Raw genomic sequence first — 26,343 nt, 5'->3', positions numbered from 1 at the left:
AAGTGACAAGCTCAGCAGTAATTGGCCACCACACTGATGACACGGCAGATAGTACTACTTGGGGGGGGGGTTAGTGAAAAATGTATTTTATCAAAAGGACTTTTTGGTCTCTCGTACCCCGTTCTTTGACCTTTATTCTGTAATTCTGATTAGAGCGCTTGTAAGTTCAATTTTAAATTTTCATTGAGCCTAAAACCCGCCTGTGGCACTTTCCTGCACATATTGTAATGTTCAACGTCATATTGTTGTTTAATAAATACCTACGGTATTCATTTGTCCTTTTTATCTTGAATATTGCAATAAATACAGTACTGTGGTACGGAGCCCCCTAGGGGACATAAGTGCCCCCTAGGGGACATTCGCCTCACACTTAATTTTTTCTCCTACAACTTAGTTTTTTTTATATCCTAACACTTTATTTTGTTCTCCTAAATTTTTTATTTTTTCTCCTAAATTTTTATTTTTTCCCCTAACACTTTGTCTTTATTTCCTTCCACTTTTTCTTTTTCTCCTTCGACTTTTTTTTTCAGGAACACTTTTGTCTTTTTTGCTGTTGTCTTTGTTTTTGTTCCTTCAACTTTTTTTTAAACTCGAAGTACCACTTTAAACCCGTACTTCGACTTCAAACTCGTGCTTCGCAAAACGTTTCTCCGGCTTTTTAGCCTCGTGGAATCCAAAATACACTGTGCCTTCTAGAGCGCTCAGGTATCTTTAAATTCTTGTCAACATCAAACAATACGGGCTGTATGTGATTTACCCTGCACCAGCCAGCTGTCCACGTCTACCCCACCACCACCACCACCACCACCACGCACACACACACCTCATTACACATACATACAGTAGCACCTAAGTGGGAGTTTAATTTATCAAACTAAAGAGCTTTTAGGCTTCAAGTGCCAACACAGTCAAATTGCTTTTATTCAGGAATGCTTTCATCCTGCCAGTTGTTGGTGCTGGAAGGAGGGTTTCACAGTGATGGAGCTCTGTACGCTCCCAGGGACCTGCTGATTGATTTTCTTTCTCTGCCTCAGCGCAGTTACTGTTACTGATGAGTCATTTGCTTAAGATGTGTAAAGCCAAACACAAAATCTGATAAAGGAAATATATTACTGTGGTTTACTTTACTGTTGTTATAGGGATGAGGGAAAAAAACAAAACAACAAAAAAACACCTGTGCCAGCAACTGACATTGAACGTGGCATCCAGAGACGGAAGTCTGCAATCTAAACTGATCAACGTCAGATGCTTCAAAAGATCCAGAAACTGGGTACACAGGTGCTGCATTCTTCCTCCCGTGGTGAGAGAGGAAATGTCAAACCATCTGTCAGCGTACACAGCTGAATTACTCGCAATATCGCTCGCAATGCAATGGGCGGAAAAGAAAATCAACTAAGAGTCATAATCGCCTCTGATAGTTTGTGAGTGTATTCAGTCATTAACCCTGGGAAGTCGCTATGCAGGCAGGATATTCTCCATAAAATCTTTCAAGTAATTCTCAGGATCCATTAGGGAGGGTTGGGTGTCTGCTTCCTCTGCGTTCCTGCCCAGGTGGGAGAGGAACGGAATGGCAGGATGTCGCGCAATCAGAAGGCAAAATATAATTCAGAACTGCAACATAACATAACTAATTTATTTTCTCCATTAATTTAATTCCCCTTGACTGACGAACTACATTTCTAAATGTTCCAGAACACATCAAAACCATGCATTCACCTCTCATTCAGCTTGGTCCCTCCAGCGACTCCTGACAATACACTGGCTCTTAGCTGCTAAGTGCTAATTATGTTTTGTGCTGGACGTGTACTGAACTGTGTTTTCTTCATAGTTTTTCTTTTTTCTTCCCTGCTGCCTCTTTCTGCCAGAAACAAGGCTGGTGAGAGTCCAGTGAAAGACGGAACGTGCTCGTTAAAGCAGAGGGAAAGGCTCAATCCATAAAGCGACCCACAACTTCTACATTGCACATGCTGACTTGATCTATTCGTGATCGACTCGTGCCTGTGACCTTGAACTTTGACCACCGAATTATTTTCTCTTCGAGACCCAGATTGCGTGGAGCAGCAGCTGCAGCAGCGTGGAGGCATAAAAATACACAGTGGCAGGATGTTGTAAATAAAACTAAAGATATTAGGCTAGTAAAATAGATCTCCTCATCGGGGCTTTAAGTAGCATGCTATGACCCCAAGTGTAATCAACTCAAGGGATGATGGGACACAGAACCAACTAAAAAGCCGGGGGACCCACACTCAGATAAAATAATTAGGTCTACTGTGTATGTCGCTTCCACAAATGAATTATGAAGCCATTGAGGATCAAAAGTGTGTGTGTGTCTGTGTGTCTGTGTCTGTGTGTGTCGCTTTTTCGGCAGATGCTTTTTTTTTAACCCCTGTGGCCAAAGGACCGCAGTAGCTGCCGGCTAACTCATTAGCACAAAAGTTGAAAACATTCCTACATTACTGGTTCATGCCAAGATCTTTTGAAGTGGATACACTTTGTAAATTAAAATTTAAACAAAGCTTTGTAGAGTAATGAGGGTGAGGCCACGCTGCAACCGCTGTGGCTGACACAAAAATCGGTATCCGTTTCCTTTCGTTGTGTCGACCCTGATCTGGCGTTGATTTAGTGATAGGGGTGTGTCTCAGTCGGGGCCTCCCAGGAGGAGGGTGGACATCTGCTGCCTCTGAGGTCCTGTCACATGAAATTATAGACTTAATCAAGTCCTCTCCATCTCCGTTGCCCTTCTCCACCTCCTCCTTTTATATGTGACTTTTTCTCCTCTACCTCTTCAATGTGTTTCTGTTCTATGCCTCCTCTTCCCATTTTTCACTGTCCTGTACATCACATTCTTTTTTGCCCTTGCTCTTTTCTCCTTGACTTGCCTCTTTAGTCTAACACACACACATGCACACGCACGCACACACACACGTGCTTGCACACACACACACACACACACACACACACACACACACACACACACACACACACCATCCCCATCTCAGCTCCCGTCTCTCTCAAGCCCTGCCTGCATGTCACCAGGAGCTCATCCAGCCTCCTGCTCCTGAGTCTTACTTAAACTTCAGTTATATCACACAGCCTGCAGCAGTTTTACCAAAGCCCTGAGGATCCTGTGACCTTACAGACACGGACAGGAAACACAAGATATACGGGTGTATTTTTCAAAGAAGCAATTTAAGAGGAAAGGAAAGGAGACGTGTATGAAGAGGCTGGGTACGCTGAGACAGAACAAAGAAACAAGGAACATTATGAAAGAGCGCAAAAACCATAGCATGTCCAAGCTGAGTCCATGTATGACAGTAATTCAGCAGGTCATGTAGGCCTATAGGGGAGTTCATTCAAATGGTAATTAGAATGAAAATGTAATTCCACAAGAGCTTTATAATTATTACGTTTCCATACTGCTTTACTGTTAAGGGTGGGGTGGGGGGGTGGAGCTGACATCGGGCAAGTGGCAGGGTTCACCCTGGATGGGTCACCAGTCCATCGCAGTGCCATCAGGAGCAATTAGTGGTTCAGTATCTTGCTCGAGGATATTTTGCGTGAGGATTGAACCAGCGACCTTTCGGTTGCCAGACGGCCACTGTACGCCTGAGCCACGCCGCCCCCAACATGATCATGTGATTAATCAAAAAACTACTTCTATCCAAAGCTGCTTGTTTGTTTGCAGCTTCTTCATTGTTGTTAAAAAGTGTCAGTGAGTCACAATGTTGCAATGGATGTTCACACACACACACACACACACACACACACACACACACACACACAGTCACTCATCATCTGATGTGGGGCATTTATCAATATCAATGCAGAACAGAGTCAAACTGCCTTGACGCTTTGATATTTTAACTAGTTTTCGCCACAGCGCATCAGTGAGGAGCACGTGTCTCGACTGTTACAGTGCTGTCCCTGCTTCTGCTGTGAGGCCATTTCACATCTGACGCCTGTGGCGCACCCTCGGTTCCAATTATCACTTGCTATACATTTGGGCTTTTCGGTGTTAGATACAAGCCTCATTCAGAGCTAAAATGCTCTCTCGAGTAAAGCCGTGGGTTTGATCTCACTTCTGATCTTTTCAGGGCAGTTGGGGCCTACAGATTAGAGGAACTGGTCTGGTATGACACGTTTGCCATTTCAAATGCCCAGACCAGCGGAAAAATGTGGGTGGGAGAAGTGAAGTGTAACTAATGCTCAAGTTCTCCCCAGGCACCTCACAGTGGCAGCCCCCCACCAATGTGTGTACGTGTTCCCTCTGTGTGTTCATGTTCGCTAGGTAGGCACTTGAGAATGATTGTTCTGTAAAAAAAAACAAAAAAAAACCTGACTTGTTGGGAGTTCCAGAAATCATTTACAATTCTGAAAAACAATTAGATGTGAATTTAACATCTGCATTCTTCCACCTGTGTGGGAGTGGGCGAGTATTTGTGGGTGGAGCGCTGCAGGACGAGAGCAACACCAAAAGACTAATATCTGCCATCATACAGGAAAGAAACAAATCCCTTTTAAATCATCATAAAGTCGTACTGCGTAACTTTAAAAAGGAAATATTTCCATACAATATTTTCTCCCTGGAAGCGGTACAAGGGATCATCAATAAGAAATATATAAGAAATATTATTGAATTGAAAAAAAAACAGTTCAAATTAGTGAGGCATGGTACCCCAAATATACTACGACTTTGTAGCTGCAAATACAGACATGAAATACAAAACAGATGTTCACATTGACAAAAGAGAAGGAAATGCTACACAATTGCTCTCCCCTATTTTATAACCAACAATGAACATCTGGAATTGGAAGAAAAAGACATTACGAATGAAGTTAATATCTTTCTTAGTCAACCGTTGTTGCATCCCCTGTTAAGACCCTTAAACACACGCGTGCGCACACACACACACACACACACACACACACACACACACACACACACACACACACACACACAAACACTTGACAGTCTCACCCATGGCAAAGAAGGGGATCCCAAGCAGCGTTGAGTTGAACTTCCCGTCTGATATGAAGAAGATCCCTGCAGCTGTCACATTGGCGATGCAGATGGTCAGCACGCCCAGGAGGCCCAGGAAGGGTTTCCCCCTCAGACAGTCCCGCATGGAGCTAGAGATGGTGGCAGCCAGGAGCACCAGCACCAGGCTGACCAGGACCTCCCCCTTGGCCAGCACACCTGTCTGGTGGAAGTCCCGCCACAGGCTGAAGGAGGTAAGGGACTGGATGTGGAGCTGGTCTGGTGTATGGGGTGCTTCAGTCGTGGATAGCCGGCTGACCAGGGCGCAGAACTCATTCTCCCAGCGCTCTGCGATGGCATCCTGCACCACTGGTCCATGGTTGCGGAGGTAGTAGGTGATCTGCACAGCACGGGCAAACTTAACCTGCTGGTCCCGGCTGTTGGGTGAGAAGGACACGCCACCAAGCTGATGGCCGATGAAGGACACTCGGCCATCCTGCATGGAAGAGAAGGACTGTGAGTGAAGATGGATCAAGGGAACAAGTTTGGCATCAAAGTACATAAAGTACAGTGCAGCAGCAGTTTTCCACCCTATTTCATTCTAACATGAACTCTGGGTGACATTTTGTGAAGGCTGATGTGCTGCTCCATATGGGATTAATTTAATTATTCAAGACATGTGAGATATCAGTGGGACAAGAGTGTGAAGATACTGCAGTTGTGCATGAGTTGCACTGCAAGTTTGCAGAGCAGAGAGGAGCTGAGTGAAGCAGCTGTCATGAGGAAATGGTGAAGCTACACGGGCTGATTGTTGGCACAACATTTAAAATGTTGCAACTATCGATGGTCACTACCTCAAACACTCATTCCTTCAGCACCATCTGGTTATGGGCATCCGAACTCATAGATGTTTTTTTTTTTTTAAACTGTTTTTTAACCTTCTATTGATGCTTGAAGTATTTTCCTTTACTGAATTACTGTCTAATTACCTCATCGTCATGGTGTTCATTATCTGACCTCCAGAGGGCTCCCGGAGTTATTTTGATGAGATCACTTCCTGCCTTTTGTGACGACTTTCTTTGGATTAAAGAAGTTACCCTGCTCACCTGCCTGAGCAAACTTTTTTTTATTTTATTTTTTTTAAGTCTGGCACCCTGCAAATTGCTAATGAATTCGGTTATTTTACATGCGGAAAACCTTTTTCCCTTTGACTGAGCTAAATGATTGCAAGTATGTCCCAGTATGCAACAGTGTTTTTGATGCAATGACAGTTTGGTAGATATTTTCCTCTCTGTCAGGACAGCTTTTTGGCATTTGATACATCTTTAAGACAGTTTCTTCTTGGTGGAGTCATTGCAGCAGAAGAGAAGCATGCATGCGTGCAGGGAAGAAAAAGTTTACTTGCAAAGTCTGCCCAACCGGAATGTTTCTATGTGTCTTGAGGGCATACAAATACAGTATGTTCTATGTATGAGGTTCCTCTGAGGCAATCCTATCAATAATGTAACAGTCATACTTCTGAGAGGAGAATCTGTCAAAAGTCTTTGAAGTGGTAATATCAAAGATTTGAGCTACGCTGTCATGAGCAGCCCCTTCGTCCATAAGCTGTAATTGTAGACACATTTTTTAAGACATCATCTCCCAGAGTTCATTTTGGAACTAAACTGTGTCAACTGTGTGATGTCATCAGAGTCCTTTGTTGTATCAGACAATGGAGGCTGAGCTGATCTTAACTTGTAAAGCTGGACGAGAGCTGATATGTTCAACTTCCACAGAAACATAAATACGGTTCAGTTCAGTATTATTTGGCAACGCGGGCGCAAACTGGATGCTCTCTGCTGACCACAGCTAGCATCATGTTGAGATGTGCAAACATGAGACGTTCCCAGGGGTGAGATTTGGTATGATTCTGGTACGTGGTAGTTTGATACAAGAAGCCAGAAAAAAAAAAAAATCCAGCGACCAAACTCCTGCAAATGAAGTGAGGTGAAGACACTTGGCATTCATCGCGAACAGAGCTTGTGATCGCAGCTTTAGGGGAACCTTGTGTGATTCAGCACAGGAATGCTTCTTCTAATTGCAGTACAGCCTAGCATCTCAAAATGAATCTGACCTCCTTCAGCGATAGAGACTTAAATTATATTTATGCAAATGGAAATCTTCAAGATAACACTTTAAAATGGAGAACTAAGGCAGCAATTAGTACTTGAGGAGTAGCTACAATCTTAAGTCAAGACAACTTCTGAACCAGTTGCTATTGTGTATGGGTTTCCTTGCATATTCCCATCCAATCATTGTGTTAAGGAGTGAGAATCATGAAGTTGCAGCGAACCACATGCTTCAGTATAGAGCTGATCTACCTTACCTGTCAGTTTACCTGAAAAGTAAGACTTGTTAGGGGATAACGTTGACCGTTAAAGCTGGGGGAGGCCAGTCTGTATGTACTCATATCACTTTCCTGAGCGTGTGCCCGTCATAGTGACTTGACACTCACTCTATTGTAGAAACAGGGTTTAGGAACATGTCTCAAACATGGTAGCATTGTGCCAAATGTGTATTGTTGCTGCGCAAATATTTAAATATTCAAAGAATGAACAAGAACCCTCACATTATTCCAACTCAGAAGTCTACCAATAACACAGCTGCATCTTTTTAAATGACCAACATGAGCAGGCGTAATCGTTTAGACGGATTTCTCAAGACACGAACACTCCAGGGTTCTTTACAGGTCGGAGGAATTTTTGGTTTTGTGTCAATATTGGATTATGTTTATATTAATAATAGCGCAATCCTAGTTCTGTCGCGCAAATAATAAAATACAGCTGTTACTGTGAATCAGAGCGAGGACTGGATCCTGATCAGGACAGTGATTCAGTTCAGAGATTCAGGGTCCGGGATTCATGCACCTCATCGAAGAAAGATAACAATGACTTCAGACATCACATATATGTGTGTGCGCGCGTGTGTGTGTGTGTGTGTGTGTATTAAAGCAACTAACCAAGACTTACAACACTGCAACATTGTGATATTAATTAGAATTGGTATGGGATATTGTTTTGCTTTTGCACACAGAGCAACTTTAATTTTCAGCTAATGCAGATATAATTTATCCTCTTATGAGCACCATAATCCACAACAATCAAACTGCCACAATAGGCTGTTACACAGCAGGGAGTTTGATATAAATCTACAGCTTCTGGAGAAATACATCCCTCTGATTGGTGGTTTCAATTTCTGTAAACAATTTACAACAGTGAGGAGAAAAATAAATGAGTTATGCTGATTTGACATTATGTGGGCAGCGGGATATGTTAGTGCTTGATAACTTTGCACCTTCGAGTCAAATAATTTATCCAATTCATAAGTCAACAGCCAAGTTTCCTGTCAGAGTTTAATGTTTGCACATTATCAGGAACACTCTACTAACGCTGGCTACGACTTCCCTGCTCTCACATCTATGCCGCAATCAGTTCTCGGTTGCCCAGATTGTCGAGTTCTCTGTTCTAAGACACATTGTGATGTGGACAGACATGTTCTCCCTGTTCCTGTGTGGGTTCTCTCCGGTACTCCAGCTTCCTCCCACCGTCCAAAGACATCAAGAGGGGACCAGGTTAATCCAGACTCTAAATTGACCGTAGGTGTGGCTGGGAGAGCCAATGGTTGTCTGTCTCTATGAGTTGGCCCTGCGATGGACTGGGGACCTGTCCAGGGTTAAGGCTGCTGGGATAGGCTCCACCCCCCATGACCCTTAACAGGATAAGCAGTAGAAAATGGATGGATGGATGGATGTAAAAAACAATGTTATGTTGACCTTAAAGTAATTTGATCAAAACAAAACAACCACAACATCAAAATATCTCATCATACTCACCACCGTTGATCGTCACACTGAATAACAGTTCACCTATGATCGACACAAATCCGCAGCAGCCTAATTACTATCCTGACCGCATGTCGTGTCTAGATGAGTAGGTCACGCATCATTGCAACAGCGATGTGATTTTTTTTCAAATTGGTTCACCGTGCAACGTGAGTGGTGGAGCAGGGTAAAGGCTCAAAAGTGTGTGGCTTCACTTCCCTTAACAAAATGACAAAGTAAAGAGCTGTGGGACGCTTATCAGCTGCCCATCAAATCAGAGCAAACACTGAAGGCAACATGGGGTCAATGTAAAAGACGACACAGTCTATGTCTTGCTGTCTCTGTGTCCAAGGCTGGGTCGTCCGTCTCCCTGGTTCTGCAGATAAATCTGTCCGAAGACACAACATGAGGGCAGATAAGTGACCTGCACACATCTTGAACATACCCTCTACGTATGCACTGGCTTTGCTTATTTTATATGAAGGCAGATAACGTTATGCTATCGTGCACTGAAGTCCCTTTAGTTTATGGCCCCTCTTGCTGTTTGGACACACCTTAATTTTTGTGTACTGACATGGAAATGGGGGTCAGTAGGAACTGATAAGCAGGATCTATGAAGAAAATATCAATAAATTCCAAAAGATACCCAGTAGTTGTAAATGTATGATCTATTGCTACTTCTAACAGCTTTTTTTAATGGATTACTGCAATCGAGAGACACTAAGAGTGAGAAAGGAGCCCCACATTAAAGCAAAAATGTGTGTACGGTCCGTGTAATATCTGTCTGAAAATGACTGATGGGTGACATGCGACTTTGCTAAGTTTTCTTTTTGTCTCTGAGAGAAGATAAACGCTGTCGGTGTCACGGTGATGTGCTCAACGGCTGATGTTTAGGAATATAAATCAAAATGTACTGCGTGGATTTCTACAGCGGCCTGCATCCATCCTTAGGTGGTTTAAGGTCTTACAAGTAGAGCTGAAATGATTCCTCAAGAAACAGATCTTCAGATCTCGTATCATTCGTAACTACAGGGTTGAAAACAAGGTGTTGGATCTGTACCTGTAATTTTGTAAACTTGTACGTTTGTTTGTCTGTGTTAGCTCAGTTTTGGGGAATTGTAGACAGATATTTGTATCCATAACCGTAGTTTTATATACTTGTACATTGTGGTCCATGATGTAATGAGTCCAAATATACTGGAACCCCCCCATGCATACACTTCCGTTGGCCCCCAATCAGCCTGACATTCTGCGCATGTTCTGTAGGATACACTGCTGTGTTTAACCAGGACAAGGGGAGAAACTACAGCAAAGCCACCGTATTTCAGGAAAAGGGACAAACTTTATGCTGTCTCTCCCTTAGGAAGTTGTCCATTTTTGTTTATCAGTCTTGAAATTTAAGTCTGCCGTTTAAAAGGTACACCACTTGCTGTTGATTAACTTGGTTTGGTCTGTGATGAATAAAAGGTGAACCCGGAGGGAAGTCTGACAGCTGTGGGGGCATTCCAAAGGCCGACAGACTCCCTGTCCCCTCTGATGTACCGGGGCAATGACGGAAGTTTAATTAAATGACCTACACAAGATACAACCGTAGCTCAACTTAACTGCTCATGTAAACGCCAGTAAAACGTCAGCATGGTTTTGGTCCATTTTGAAATCCGTCAGCTAGGTTTTGGTGTCAGCATTGACAGAGACACAACAACCCACAGTTTTATGAGACATCCAAGGACACTTTGATTATAGCCACGGACTCCCAGTCACCTCTGGGTTAATGTCACACGTATGTGAATAACCCCTATAAGTCAAAACTGGCACCTCATCTTCACCCATCCTCCAGCCTCATCCTCTCCTCTGCGGGATTTACACTGTCACCTCAGACATGCCTCTGCAGATCAGCTGATGTATCCCCACTCCCACTCCCACTCCCACTCCCACCTCTTATTATATGATTGATTAAGGTGAAACGGGGTGTTGAAACATTGACCTTAGCTTGACGTTGATATGTAGCACACAACCAAATATCCAATAACTCAATTCAATCAAGCTCTTCACTGAGGACAGTAAAAAGATGATCTAATCATACAAAATATAATTAGAAGAAATGCAACGTTGACTTTTTTTGAGAAGATACATTTTGACCATCGGGAGCTCAGAGTAGCCGTCGGTGCTGTTTTTAAGTGGTATTTCTTAGCAAAATACAAGTTCAAATTTGATCGAGGCTAATCACAAACTTATTTGACATAATGACATCATGTTTGTCATTCATACCCTCAGCTCTTTACCTTGAGATAACAATTTGAGTACTTAATTTAAACATCCTACTCCTTTTCAGCCTGCACCATACCTTGATTTAGTTCTCATTGGAATACATCGATATATTTTTGGTGCTGTGTTCCCCTGCACTGGTTTTCACACTAGCAGAGTGCTTCCTTGGGTCAGATAAACAATAAGAAAGTTAATTGCACCAAGAAATTGCAGACTGGAGCAGACTTTAAGTAGTGCACAGGCACACTCACACACACACACACACACACACACACACACACACACACACACACACACACACACACACACACACAAAATGATCATTGGCACTGGCCTCAAGTCACCAAAGAAAAAAAAAAAAGACCCTCCCTCTAAGTGATAAATTAGTGTCCTTAAGTTTAACCAATAATAATATTATCCTCATGCTTCTGCCTTATTTGTCTCAGTCTCTGACCTTCGTGTCACATCTCCGGTGCAATGTGTTATGTAGAAAAGTTGCTAAGAGCCCAGACCCAGCCAAGAGCCTTCATTCTGAGTGTAAAAACAAGATGAAGCAGCAGCGTTCGGGCGAGAGGCAGGGTTCACCCTGGATGGGTCACCAGTCCATCACAGGGCCAACACATAGAGACAAACAACCATCGGCTCTCCCAGCCACACCTACGGTCAATTTAGAGTATCAATCAGCCTCGTCCCCTCTTGATGTCTTTGGACTGTGGGAGGAAGCTGGAGTACCAGAGAGAACCCAGGCAGGAACAGGGAGAACATGCAGACTCACACAGAAAGACACCGTGCCCGAGCCGGGACTCAAACCTGGAACCTTCTTCCTGTGAGGCGACAGTGCTGACCACTGCACCACCAACATGGATCCAATGGGGGGAAAAAAAAAAAAAAAACTTGCCATGAGCTCCTCTTAGTTCCTTGAATCAAGCTAGAAAATGTTTTAAGAATATATGGAGTCTAAAAACATATTATATAAACATATAATACACAGAGCATCATATTATATGCCTTTTTCACCAACCATTCATGCCAACATCTTCTTAAACATAGATGACCTGAACCGTCATTTCCTCCCTGAAGTGCAAACTTTCTTTTGATAAACTGAGATTACGGGGATGAATCATGAATGCTGCGATGCTCCATTCACCCGCGTAACCCATGTTAACGGAGCTGCAAACTGTACGTCTCCATATTTGTATGACCCGTGGCAAACTATGCACGACTGGCAGTAAGGAAAAAGCCTTATTGGCTATCAAGCACATAATGACATACCAGCATTACCATATGTCCAAGCTGCTGCTGTAACAACTCTGGCGCTTTAACAAGCCATCAACAAGCTCTAATTACCCATCGGCAGCAGCGCAGTGATGTGGTGGCTGCTGGTGTGAATGCAGGACCAAGCCATAGGTTCAACATCTAAGAGTGCTGCTAAATCCTTTTTTCGATCATGTTTAGATTTAGATCCGCTTACGTGTGTCCTGTTGAAGGAACAGTGGCAGGAATTCCAGAAACATAGTTCAGAAGCTTCTCGCACCCACAGGACATTTTGTGAACTGACCATCCAGTTGGTTATATATCGGAGAACGTGTTTCCTTCAGGTGGGTGAATTATGCAAATGTGGATTCAGAGAGAGGCGTCAGAGTGGATCAATCCACATATTAATACTCCAGCGACACTGACATCATTTTAGCTTCAGACATCTTCAGTTTCAGCTTTTTTTTTTCCCCTTTTCCTACAGTTTTGTGGTATAAGCATAAGTAGATGCAGCTGCTCAGTGGAACAGCCAATAGGAGAGGAGCACCCTCTCTCTGAGCTGAACTATAACTGGTCATACCCGTTACGGCGGGGTTAACCTCAGGCTGAAAACAGACAAAAGCAAAGCCAAGAGAAGGTGCAGAAGTCAAGTTTTCTCTCGTCACATTCATTACATTAGGGTTAAAGCTAATTATGGATTTTTTTTTTTATCTATGATGCTAGAAACAAAACAAATCTTCCATTCTCACTCTCACACGGGATGTTTCATCATACGTATACATCCAGCACTGTTCGTCACATCTACCCTCTTCATCTTTTGTGTTACACCTGAAACTGAAAAAGAGATCGCACAACTGAGAATGACACAGGGAAAAGCAAAACAAAGATGGATGAAAATAGCTAGTATTTTCATCCAGTAGCTCAGCTAAAGAAGGACTTTTACAAAGACTACGACTGTATGAAAAGCCCAGAAATAAACCCTGGTTGTGACATCAAAGCGAGAGGAGAAGCAATGGAAGGCAGGTAAATGAATTAGCCTGGACAGCTCCTCACACAGAGAGCAAAGGGATTCAGACGCAGAGACAGAAGCTGATCCTCTGTGAGGAGAGCGAGAGATGAAGGAGGTCACGTCAACCTTCAAGAGGTAAATAGTGTCAATTATATAGGAGCGAGGTTCATGCTAATGAGTGGGAGCGCTGGTGTTGGGGGGGGCACTGTAATAGGTTACAGTGCTTGGGTCACTTTTTATGTTCCTAATGTAACATATTGATTTTGCAGTGATCAGTTCTTCATCCGACTAAAACTAAGACATTTAGAATATACGTAAACACATTCAGGGCTGCACGGTGGTGCAGTGGTCAGCACTGTCGCCTCACGGCAAGAAGGTTCCGGGTTCGAGTCCCGGCTCCAGCACAGGATCTTTCTGTGTGAGTCTGCATGTTCTCCCTGTTCCTGTGTGGGTTCTCTCTGGTACTCCAGCTTCCTCCCACAGTCCAAAGACATCAAGAGGGGACGAGGCTGATTGATACTCTAAACTGACTGTAGGTGTGAGTGTGAATGGCTGTCTGTCTCTATGTGTTGGCCCTGTGATGGACTGGTGACCTGTCCAGTGTGAACCCCGCCTCTCCCCGTGACCCTTAACAGGATAAGCAGAAGAAAATGATGGATGATAAACACATTCGTCCAACTGAAACTGCACTTTTCAGAGACAGACCAACATACCAAGATAATGCAGCTGGGAATCGATCAACTTCAGCGGTCTGTGCATGTTCCATAGGTCCAAATAGCGCGTAGTCAGTTGGGCGGTTACTGTCTCGCTCTGAAGAACGAGTGCAATTCAATGTGATTCTTGACAGATGGGAGGCAAACTTTGTGCGGCCACAGCTGGAGTTTTCTGATTTTAATGCCGCAGTTCCTCAGGGACCCAGCTTGCTGCAGGTTCGCTCACTTGGAATAAGATGCGAAAGGTGGAGGAACAGAAGGACTGCACAGGGTTTCAGGGTCTCACAAGTTAATTTTCAATAGCAGTGATGCTGTGCTGAGTCAAATCAAGTTAATGCAACAGAAGTTCAGGAACAGGACCAATTCAACCACCCGCGTTGCACTAACTCAATGATCCACACCTCTGATCCAATCAGCAGCTCAGATCTGTGGAAGAGAGCCTTACCTCTCCTCTTTTGTTCGTCTCAAGCGCTCGAGCTGTCCTACTGACTTTGATGGTCCTTAGATGAGAAAAAGCAATTAAAACCAATGGCTTTATTGCCATGATTTGGCTCATCGCCAAAAAAGAAAATCTGCTAAATTGTGGGGTTGACATTCTCATTATTTTCAATTGTCCTGCTAATTAGCAAAGGTTAGCATGCTGTCATATGACATTAAGACTATAAATAACCAGTTTATCTTATCGACAAATCTGGAGTTTCCCACTGACTGTGCCTGAGGAGCCATATGTGGGGTCCAGGGCCATCAGGGGGCTGCTGACCGTCAGTCAACAACACCTACCGTATCGGCTTGGGACCGTCAGTCAACAACACCTACCGTATCGGCTTGGGACCGTCAGTCAACAACACCTACCGTATCGGCTTGGGAAGCATGTTATCTGTTTTTGTTGTTGTTGTTGTTTGTATGTTTTGTATTTTGCTAGTATCAGGTGATATTTTAGGACTGATTGGGGCAATATTTACCAAAGCCAATATTATCCTATTAAAAAGAAATGTGTATGGTTTTCACATTTCATACATACTAAAAAAAAAAGTAAAAACTTGCAATACAAAACAATTGCATAAACCCAGGAATCATATATTTACCAAAATTATTGTGCACCCCTAATATAGGCCTTTTTGACATAAAACTGCAGTTACAGATGCACCTCCTTTTAACTCCAGTATCTCTGTGTACTTCATTTTCTCTTCCACCAAGAAAATGAGAATCAGGGGGAAAATATGGTGTCACCTTATGCCCTCAGGACCCCTCGTGCCTTCAGAGAACAGTATAATAAAATCCATGTTTATCAACCGTTATATGAGAGAGGCAGGAACCACAGAGTTTTTGCTTGATTGATCGTTTTGATGAAATTCTTCATCGGGTTCAACAATAAGTTGACCGACCTGAGGAGCCGTATTTCTTTTTTAATTGTGGCGCACTGACGCTGCAGGAGCCCAGATGGGAACACGAGCGTAGAAGAAACAACATGAATACAAGCAGATCAAGAGTATGAATGAGTGTGAATGAACAGAACATGAGACAAGACAGCGACAGTGACTTTTTTTTTCTATTAGTGCTGCACATAATGCTTTCATGTTAAATATATGCGCTGTCATTTGCAGCTTTCTGTTTCTGAGCACAGTAATTTGTATTTGTCGAATAACTACAAAAGGACTTTTGACAGACTTGGAGAAAAATAAAGGAGACAGGTTTATTTAAGAGCAAGCAGTAAATTCACAAACCATCTATCTCCCAAAAGAATACACTTGTGTCCCAGGGGCTGCATTTTAAGAGGCCAACCAGTCTGCAGCAGGACAATGAATGGCCCAGCTACTACAGCCAGACACTGATGCTGCTCAGCTAGCGCGCATCGCTGAGGCACCTCTAACTGGAAGGTACAGCGGGCTTTGTTGGAGGTCCAGCTTGTGATACATTGTGTCAGTTTCAGCATAAAGTACGTGTGTGGTATCACAGTTTATCTTCTTAGAGCTGAGTAAGCTGTCTGTCGCAGTGACTGTGACTGTACAGTATGGAAGACAAGAAATCTTCTGAAGGCCACAGTGAAGAGAACTGAAAGTACACCGTCAAAAACAAAACGCACTCAAGTCCATGTGTTTTAGTTGATCATTCTTCCAGCTGAACCACCAAAAAGCCCGTTTGTTAGTTTTTTTGTTTGTTTTTTTCGATTTCTCGTCAGGAACAGAAAATGTTTTTCTGTACTGAATCAAAAAGGATTCAAACTCATATTCCTTTTTGTTTTCGTGTCTGGAGACAAAGTAAAGGTCAAAATAAAAGCCAAACAGCCGGTCGGGATACATTACAGACGCAGATGTCACGATAACTCGGAGTTGTCAGTTGTCACGGATACGGCATGGGTGTGTTGTAAAAGATGAATCACTCAGTGATTCTGGCGGATGCAGACCGGAAACACACGAACATTTGACCATCGGACATAGATACATCCATACATCTATGACCAGTTCTAAGGTCCCGGGAGAAGTTGTATTCACACTAACGTACAAACCCCTGGGAGATGGAAGCAAGGCTGATGTCGAATACTGTTGAAACAACAAGGTTGGACACTGCGTGTGCAGAATTGTTACGCTCAGCTCTGATTCTTTATTTGGTTTTCATCTGACAGCTGTAATGTCAGGCTGCTCTTGTCAAAATAGGTCACGGTGATGTTCACCCTCTCTACCAGTAGATGGCAGCACAAGAATTCAAACGTATGCCTTGCGTGTGCGTAACCTGCGTTGTGCATGCAAATGTCTGCCACTGGATTTGGATATTGTACCTTCAGCACGGGAGGCAGACACCCTAGCAAGGAAGCTAAAACCCGGGGGGCACTGGCATAGCATCAGTCACCAGTGGACATCTGGAGATGTTGGGAGGTTGACTTATTGAACAGAACTACCCACTGGCCACCATGACGTGTCTGCCAGGCAGGTTGTTGATACAAGCGTATGTACTATTTTTGATTTCATTCATCAAATACTACTTTTGTATATTCTTAAATTGTCAAAACCACACATACAATTGGCATACAAGGATTTTTGACAAAAAATTTCATTGTTATGTAACTGCCGGGGTTCACTGACCGGACACCACCAGATGTGCTTCCTGTTTTTAAATGGTGTCTTCTTGCAGGTTCTTTCTTCCTATCCACTATCATCATCATCAGATATCTCAGACCTGCACACGCTTCCGTTGCAACAACAGAAATTTCCTCCTGAAGGCCAGTTGGTCTGAAGATCTGCTGGAGCGCTCTGGAGGATCACCAAGAACAGCTTTCGCACTTGAGCATGTGAGAAATTAAAACACGGATAGTAAAGCTATCAGAGTACCGTGTCTTTCCTTTCCCCGTCAGTAACAACGTCTCTGAACCACTTCATTATTTATTTGCTGCAGTTTCTAAGGTAGTAGCTGTTCCAAAATGCAGCTCAAAACCTGTGCCACTCGCTTTGATGTTCTCACCACAGTACAAACGCTAAATGCAAAAAACAAGACGACGACAACGTTCTACTAATGAATGACCTGATACATGAGATGTGCTAACGTCACAGTATGAGAACGGACTTGAAAAGTCAGCAGGACGGAATAAACATGAAAGTCGTCATCAAAGAAGGAAGATAAAAAAAACTGAATTTTTTTCAACCGTTGTATGTCGGGTTCATTACAGGTTCTTCATGCAGGTTTTGAGTACATCGACATCAGAGTGATACCAGCCGTGGTTGGAAACAATTAGTGCTGTTTTCCCCTGTGATATGCTGTCGTGCAAATGAATGCATTTCGTCTAGTTTGAGCTTTTTTCAAATGGAGACAGTGTTTGTTATGCTAACTTGTTGCCACGGGATGATGATTGTAGCTCATATCACAAGTCTTGAACTTATCATTTCTCTCTCATGGTAACCACTGAAATTCTCTAAGCACCGGGTGTTCATGTCATTTCAAATATGGACCCCAGAGGCACATCTAAACGAGCAGACTCTTCACACAAAATCGCTGAGCTTGCTTCACAAAGTCCCCCTCACTCGATGATACCACCTTCATTCAAGATACTTTTGGTAGCCTTACATTAAAATGAGCACCTGGCTGGGATGAACTGTGATTGTTTTATGTGCATTGTGGTTTCATTTATCAACGCAAAGTGAGACTGTCAGACTCAGCAAAAGTACTTGCAGGTTTTAGTCAGAGCAGAGCAGTGATGATGAGGATGATGGATATGATGATGGTGATGCTACAGCGTGAAGCTACCATGACGCACAATCAGTGGCCCACATGCACTTCATGGGTTTTGCATTTATAGAGATATAAAGAAATTAATATGCGGCGTATATGTCGCAAATAATCCAAAAACATTGAATACTGAATGAAATTAGGAGCATTCCATACACCTGTATCAATGACCTGGCTAGCACGCACACGTAAGGATAGATTGAAATACTCATACTGCCATCTACTGTTAGAGAGTGTGAACATCACCTTTAGTCTCTTCACGTTAACAATTATTAAACTGTGACTCTGTGGGACATTAGACGTGCGTGTCAGTGGGACAGTCAGTCACTCCAGGAGTATTATGCTTTTGTATCAATAAAGTTTTCACCTGGACCAAGTCCGACTAAGACTAACAATAACAGCCTGTATACATATATATATATATATATATATATGTGTGTGTGTGTGTGTGTGTGTGTGTGTACTTTTATGATTCGTATCAGTTTGTTATTTGTTGGTGGTTTGATTGAAAAAACAACAACAAACCATCAAATGGTGAAAGGACCAGCACTTCATGCAACTTGAGCACAAACAAAACGAACTTACAACAACAAAAAAAGCATGCTGCCTGTGACCTCACTCAGCTTTGTGGCGTGAATGACAATTGAGTTTAAACTGCTGGCAAACAGCATGAATTCAACAGTTTACAACCCCAGGACCAGTACACCTTCCTCTGCAGAGCACATCTGCACTTTAGTGTATTTGTGAGCCAGCTGCATATGCATTTTTATGTCATATCGTATTGTGTATAAGTGCTGCAAGGTTGCCTTGTGTGATTGATGCACCTTCACGTCAGCAACAGAGAGGAAAACAGCGAGTTTATTAGCTAAGGCAGCAGTGTCATGCTGCATGTGCAGCAAGGAGAATGCAAGAGGGAACCACTGCATAAAAAAGACAGAGGATATCCCTCTGTGTGCTCTACGTGTGTGTGTGTGTGTGTGTGTGTGTGTGTGTGTGTGTGTGTGTGTGTGTGTGTGTGTGTGTGTGTGTGTGTGTGTGGAGGAACAGAGAGGAGAGCAGTCAGTCAGGGGCTATAAGCAGCCAATCAATTCACCTGCACCAACAAAGGAGGGTGAAAACTGCGAAGTCTGTCCGAGGAGGAGAGGGTTTCCTCGCCGGCTGATATGTGTAGCAATCTGCGCAGCCTAAGTGAACACTAGCCCACCGCATTCATTCAGAAATTATGGCAAGCTGCTGGGGCCAGCCCTCCACGGCTATTCACATGCTGACTGCTGCTGCACCGTCACTCTACTGGCGGCGGGGTGGGGGGGGGGGGGGGGTATTTGCAGGCCTGTGTGACATGCATGTCAGAGACACAATAAAACCTCACCTTTAATGTTGTGTTTGGATAGCTCACGGGCACCTTGTGGAAAGTGCTGTTGGAAAGCACAGCCTGCCGGATATCCTCGAAGATGGTGATGATATCATCCAGGAGGCAGCGCTTGTCCCTGTGGCTCAGGACGCAGAGGTGCGCGAACGTGTAATTGAATCCCTTGTAATTGACGCGCAAATCCAACACCTGCTTATGAACCTGCAGGACCTGGTCAGCCACCTCCAGGATGTTCCCCCCGGACTTAGCCAGCAGGATCAGCCTACCATATCTGCCTGGGGTGTGCAAATCCGAGTATAGCTTGTGCTTCGACTGGTCGATGGGAAAGAGGCTGTTGGCGAGACTCCGCTCGATCTTGGCGAGGCTGTGAGTCGGGGCGACCAGCACCTCCAGGTCCGTCTCCGGCTTGAATCGACTGAGAACCGTAGATCCGAAAATGATGGTGAGGACCGCGGGGACAGTGAGGAAGAACACGGGGTGTCTGCTAACGAATAAGCCCAGCCAGTAGAACGAAGCCTTGAGCCCTCTGTGTATCACTTGCCGCAGCATCCTCCACAAAATCCAGCTTGCAGATGCCCCGTCTCCTCCGATGAAGCACATGTGACATCAGACTCCGTTTCCCGGCTTAGTCCAGTTCGTAAGAGAAATACACCAAGCTACAACACCAACGCCACCATGCACACACATACACATGCGCGCGCGTACACACACAGACACACACTCTCTTACACACACACACACGCATTCACACACCTGGAAAAACAGCACTGCAGCAATTCGCGGCAAGACGCACGGACACACACACGCAAACACACACGCATTCACACACACGCACACAGGCAGTCAGGAATGTATCAGCCGATCAGTCCGTGTGTGATCTCCAGCCATCTCGCCTCCATGTGAGGGTGAAGAGCCGCGAGTGTGCTTCGCTGCACGGGCTGCAGAGCAGCGACGAGCCGCGGCGGTGGGATGTGCATGTGTGCCTCCTGTCTGCCTCTACAGCTCTCACACCGTCAGCGGTGGCGCCTGATTTATGTACTTGACTGTAACCATGTGGCGGGGTTGGAGAGGGGAAGCGAGGCTTGTGGGGGAGATGATGATGATGCCTGGTTATTTGGGGAAGTGTGCAGAGAACAGGCACAATGAGAGTTGTAAAATCATCCTGCAGGAGGTGGTGGTGGTGCTGATGGATGGGGGACTGAGAGGGGGGGACTTTACACAGGCCAGGGGAGGTGGTGTGAGGCAAATATTCCTCCCTCATTTGTTAAAAATAGCATTTGAGTTAGAGGCTCGTGACTTTGATTAAGTGAAAGCACATGCACGCACATGGACGCACCAGAGAGAGCCATGACAACTTAAAGCACTTGCATCACTATGGTGAAGATGGCAGCCCCCTTGATGCCTCTGGCACACTTAGGCTCCATTATATTGAATGACATTTGACAGCCGTTGTGATAGAGAGTCAGCGAGGGCAGCCAGCAGGTTTGACCTTGAGTCACCTCCTTTTATTGGATGGTTACAGAAGCATCAAAGCATCAGCAACACTAAGCAAATGCAGCCTGACTCATCACCAGTAGCACTGATTTGGCCAGCAGTGGCAGCGCTGAGCCTCCTTGCCGCTAAGCAGCGCGTCCACCATGGGCTGAGGAAGAAATCCTGCACGCTGCACATTTCCACGTTCTGCATTTCATTGAAAAGAGAAAGTACAGCTTTTGTGACAGAATTACTGTCGCAGGTATTCCAGATTAAACATCATTTGTCCACCACCCCTATAAGACTGACCCTAAAATGTATACATCGGAAATATGTATGCGAATAGATTTTAATCATAACACTAATTATTTATGTTCTGTCACCATGACTTAGGTCCTGAACTCACACCAAGCCCTTCAGATAGACACCCATGCAGTTCTCCTGAAGACTCTGTAGATGTTCGGAGTGAGCGACATTTCACAAAGACACATTAAAACGTCGTGTGTAAATGTACGATTTTTTCAAATATATTTCATAATGTTTAAATCAGAGGGTTTCAAAGAGAGGAGGGCCTCCCCATGGGGGCTCCAGACAGTTTCAGGGGAGGCTGAGTGAATGGAGGTGAGAGAATGTTAGTTCTCAAAAAGGAAATCATGTAGGACAGCTTACGTGTTTGTGATTTAGTTCAAGATATGGTTAGAAGACTCAGTAGTTTTGGGGGGAATCTGATTTCTCTCTCTCCTTCCAATAGTCAGAACCTGAAACCCATCGCAATGTTAGACTGTGACTGCGTCCGTGTAAGCTGGAAACAAATGACTCTTTCCTCACCATTGCAGCTCCTGCAAGGCTGATTATTAGTGTATATTTTTATTTTTTTTTGCAGAATACAATTGAAGCGATCCTTCCGGAGAGAGAAAACAATCCAAATATCAAATCACATTTATGTCTGAAAATCACCTGTTATACAAAAATGTGTTTTTCTCTGATAGTTTTCATGAAACCAACCTTCATTCAAGCGTTAATTCAAGAAAAGAATAGATGTTGGCAGATAGAATTGCTGTTTGTCCATCACCATGCCAGCCACTTGGTTATGGCACTCCATGCTTGTGTCTTACCCCCTGCTACTTGTGCTGAGGTGTCTAAGGGGCCAGCTGGGGTCCTGCTGGTGCGGTAGACCCCAGCCTCTATCCATCTTGAACTCAGTGCCTGCTCTTGTGCTGCCATGAATAGTGCCTTTGAGTCTTTCTTAGTCTGGCCTTCTTCAGAGACTACCCCCACACACATATGATAAATTGATCAGTTGAAACTTCAGCCACCTAGAAGTAATCCAGAGTAATCTAAAGTATCTTTAGCAATCAGTGAAAATAGCATTAGGCGCTAACTGTGTCCATCATGTAACTGCTAGCTCTTTGACCGATTTCACAGTCAGGGGTCCTCTTCTGACATCCTTCTGTGCATGTGTCTTCTGAAATCAATCACAGGCCAGGATTTGAATGAGCTCCTGCTTGTTACACTGTCCATAGCCTTTACACTCCTGGGTTTTCTGGGGTACTCCTCATCAAAGCCCCCTCCCAATCTGTCTGCAAAGGAAGTCTCTGAAGAATCTTCACAAACCCTGATCTTATTGCATGGGCGTTGCAGACAGTTGTCATTGTTGTTGACCCAGACTTTAATCCTGCCTTACAGGAGCTTGCAGCAGCACTTCTCATGATTGAAGAAACAGCAGCAGGAGAAGTGGCATAAAAAGTAGGGCATGTACAGTCGGGCCCTGAATAATTTCTTGGCATGAGTAAAACATCATTCACCAGTCTGGCAAACAGGCCTCCTGAGCCAAAGATGCAGTAGCTTTCTTTGATTGTCGGGAGCTGCTGAGACGCATTCATTTCTAATTTCTTTGACCTTGTCATTAGACCACAAGGACACAGGGATTCACATTGGTGCACTTTCATAGAATAAATCATTGTTTAAGAGCTGTGCCTGAAGACTGGAGATAAACAACCTTCTGTCAAGGCTTGGCTGAAGTGGCCTTTACAAAAGCTCTTTATCGAACATTGGTATGAAAGCGCCCATGGTTGGTACACTCAAGCAGTCGGTCTTCAGCAGGCCGCGCAGTTCCACAGTCAGAGAAACAGAACAAGACATTCCAAAGCTGGAATTGTATCAAATGTTAACGCATTACCCTGAGGACAGAGAAGATCCAGAGAGTGTCACGCAATTGCAGATATACAATGTTGTGATGTAGGGCTCGTACACATCTACTTATGCATCGTTAAAGCATGAGTCCTCAGCGGTGCACGCATTTACACTAACATAAATGCTTAATGGACCACTGACCTGAGTGTGTGTGGGTGAGAAAATACTATGTACTTATTCGTTTCTCCTCTCAGATCAGTGCAGCCTCCCCTTAGGAAGGACTTGATTAAAGGCCAGAGTGACCACATTCCATTTAGCCTCTGATTGGATGCCAAGTGCTTCTTGTAGAAAACAAAGTCTCTGGTCGGTGAGGTGAGTGCTGCTGCTGGTAACCTGATAGCAGAACCGAAGTGTCCTGCAGTAAATTAGTATGTACATAACGGCTTTTTTAATGTAATCGACAGTGGATGTTGTCACCATGATATAAATTTTTCATGACTCTGGTCCCACGCCAAACCACAGAATGACAAGGTTGGTTAAACAGAGAAGACAGATGCCAGAAACACAAAAATACCCCAACAACATCGATCGGCTTAACTGTCCAATGTTGGTTAACAGTTATAATAACATACATGATCGCTATGAAAGGAATATGCATGCAAGAGCTGTACAGTAGAATTGAAAACATTAAATAGAATGATCGCATTTCCAAAAAAACAAACAAACAAACAATATTCCAGCCGTAATACCGATACGGTATCACAACAAATAGTTCTAAAACTGTATCATAATGTTAGGGTAGCTATGGATCAGTGCGGTTTTATTTAGTGAGTGACACAAGAACTTATATGTATTGTTTTAAAAGACATTGTAGGAAATGAAAATGGAAATTTGAATCAATGAATTTCGATTTAAATATTTTTAACTTGATTTGTTCATTCTGTCATCAATATAACGCGGTGTGCAAATTTTTAGACCATCAAGCCGTGTTTCGGCAATTTTGGTGAACTATGTATCATATCACAGTATTTATAGTATCGAATCATATTGCAGGATATTGTTATAAAATCGTATCCTAAGCCATGTTTTTTGATATGTTTAGTGCAGTCCCGGCCAGCACCCAGCTCCAGTAACATATGTCATCATTTCATCAACAACGGTTACTAGCAGGTGGCACAGTGGTGCAGTGGTTAGCACCATCGCCTCACTGCAAGAAGGTTCTGGGTCATTCTGTGTGGAGTCTGCATGTTCTCTCTGTGCCTGTGGGGGTTCTCTCTGGGTACTCTGGCCTCCTGTAGTCCAACAACATGCACGGGGGGGGGGGGGGGATGAAGCTAATCCATCATATTTATAGTATCAAATCTACCCCTGGAACACTTCCCTCTCTCTCATTTCAACCCTACTTGTCTCCTTATGTGAACTTTCTCACAATAGATGGAAAAAAAGAAAAACTGAATGTATTTGTAATAAATGCAGGTGAGTTCAGGCTGAATTGATTTGAAAGTGTGCCGCATTTCACACAGACACCCATGTGCAACTTACATTGGTCTCTGTCATTCAGATATGGTATGCTGATGTGTGTGCGTGTGCGTGTGCGTTCGTGTGTGTGTGTGTGTGTGTGTGTGTGTGTGTGTGAGTGAAACTTTGTAAAATGATTTTCTGCCTGACTAGCTTTTCCCCAAATGCTGCCAATGTCTTGTAATCCTGCAAGACGCTCTAAAGTCTCGGCTGTCATCTCTGCCACTAATCAGAGCCATCAGGACCTCACAAACGCTGGCAGCGCTGAGTAAAATGTACATGAAGATTCTGTATTTTTGTTTTTGTTTGTCTTGACACACAATCACACAATCACAGAAACACATGCACGCCCAAACAAATCAAGTGTGTCATTCTACATCCCTGTTTCTTTTTGATAAATGTTTTTTTCCACTTTCTATTCCTCATGTTCATATATAACGAAGCATTAACTTCCTTGATAGAAAGTGTTACCAAGATCAATTCTGAGTGTTGAATTCAAAAGGTGGCGGCAGCACTCCTGATCCATATTCGACTTCTATACTGCAGATTTTTCGTTCTTAATTTTGGACAAGAACACAAAAAATGCATTTCTCCAAAAATGGATTTACTCCTTTGAGAGTTGCCATATACACCAAAAGATGTATTCATGTAAGTCTCATTTACACCACGGCAAACACATGGGCGAAAATTGAGAACTGGGATTCTACGTGGAGGCTGAATGTGTGTCTGTATGTGTGCATGAGTTCATTGTGCATCGTGGTCTGGTTCTTGTTCAAAATTAGATGTCAGCAGAAATGCTGCACTCACAGAATCAGCGGTGAAAAGGGACAATGGATTTACTGTATGTCTGTGACCCGCATTCTGGTGGGCAAACAGAGCAAATCAAGAAAAAGTGCATTTAACATCAGATCTGATAATTCATTATCTTGATACATTAATAATGCTAACTGTTGAATGACTGAATGAGATGAGCTGGAACTGTGTCTGGTTTTCTACAAGCTCATACTGGTAGAGGTCAGGTAGTATTCAGTGAGAGGCTTGCATTTGTACAGTGTGTCCTATTACACAATCTGTTCCTATTCTTGTGTGATCTGCAGTGCAACCTCATAACAGCACCGGACACACAAATCCCCTGTATCAGCAATGTCATGCGATAGTTTGGTCTCACCTACAACAGACCTTGCAAAAGTAGATAGGTCATTCTTGCTGTCTGTGCCTACTGTACACATGCTGACATCCATCCATCCATTTTCTACCTCTTATCCTGTTAAGGGTCGTGGGGGGGCTGGAGCCTTGGGGTGAGAGGCGGGGTTCACCCTGGACGGGTCACCAGTCCATCACAGGGCCAACACATCTAGACAGACAACCATTCACGCCTACGGTCAATCTAGAGTCTGGATTAACCTCGTCCCCTCTTGATGTCTTTGGACTGTGGAAGGAAGCCGGAGAACCCAGAGAGAACCCACGCAGCAACAGGGAGAACATGGAGACTCACACAGAGAGACCCTGAGCCTCGAGGACTCGAACCCGGAACCTTTTTGCTGTGAGGCGACA

At 43.9% G+C, this 26,343-nt stretch overlaps 1 protein-coding gene across 1 annotated transcript in view; it reads right to left on the bottom strand.

Moving 5' to 3' along the window:
* ptchd4 (patched domain containing 4) overlaps positions 1–20,654 on the bottom strand; it is a 43,221-nt gene extending 22,567 nt beyond the window's left edge. The window contains exons 1-2 of the mRNA XM_086189797.1: positions 19,666–20,654; positions 4,979–5,474 (exon numbers count right to left, since the gene is read on the bottom strand). Of these exons, the coding sequence (XP_086045923.1) occupies positions 4,979–5,474; positions 19,666–20,265 (1,096 nt within the window). The 5' untranslated portion in view covers positions 20,266–20,654. The remainder of the gene's footprint in view (positions 1–4,978; positions 5,475–19,665) is intronic.
* Between the last annotated feature and the right edge of the window lie 5,689 nt (positions 20,655–26,343).

The sequence above is a fragment of the Aulostomus chinensis genome, chromosome 20, assembly GCF_037954235.1.
Source record: "Aulostomus chinensis isolate RoL2024-O1b breed Wild chromosome 20, RoL_Achi_v1.0, whole genome shotgun sequence".
Taxonomy (NCBI): domain Eukaryota; kingdom Metazoa; phylum Chordata; class Actinopteri; order Syngnathiformes; family Aulostomidae; genus Aulostomus; species Aulostomus chinensis.
This window is presented reverse-complemented; position numbering and strand designations above follow the sequence as displayed.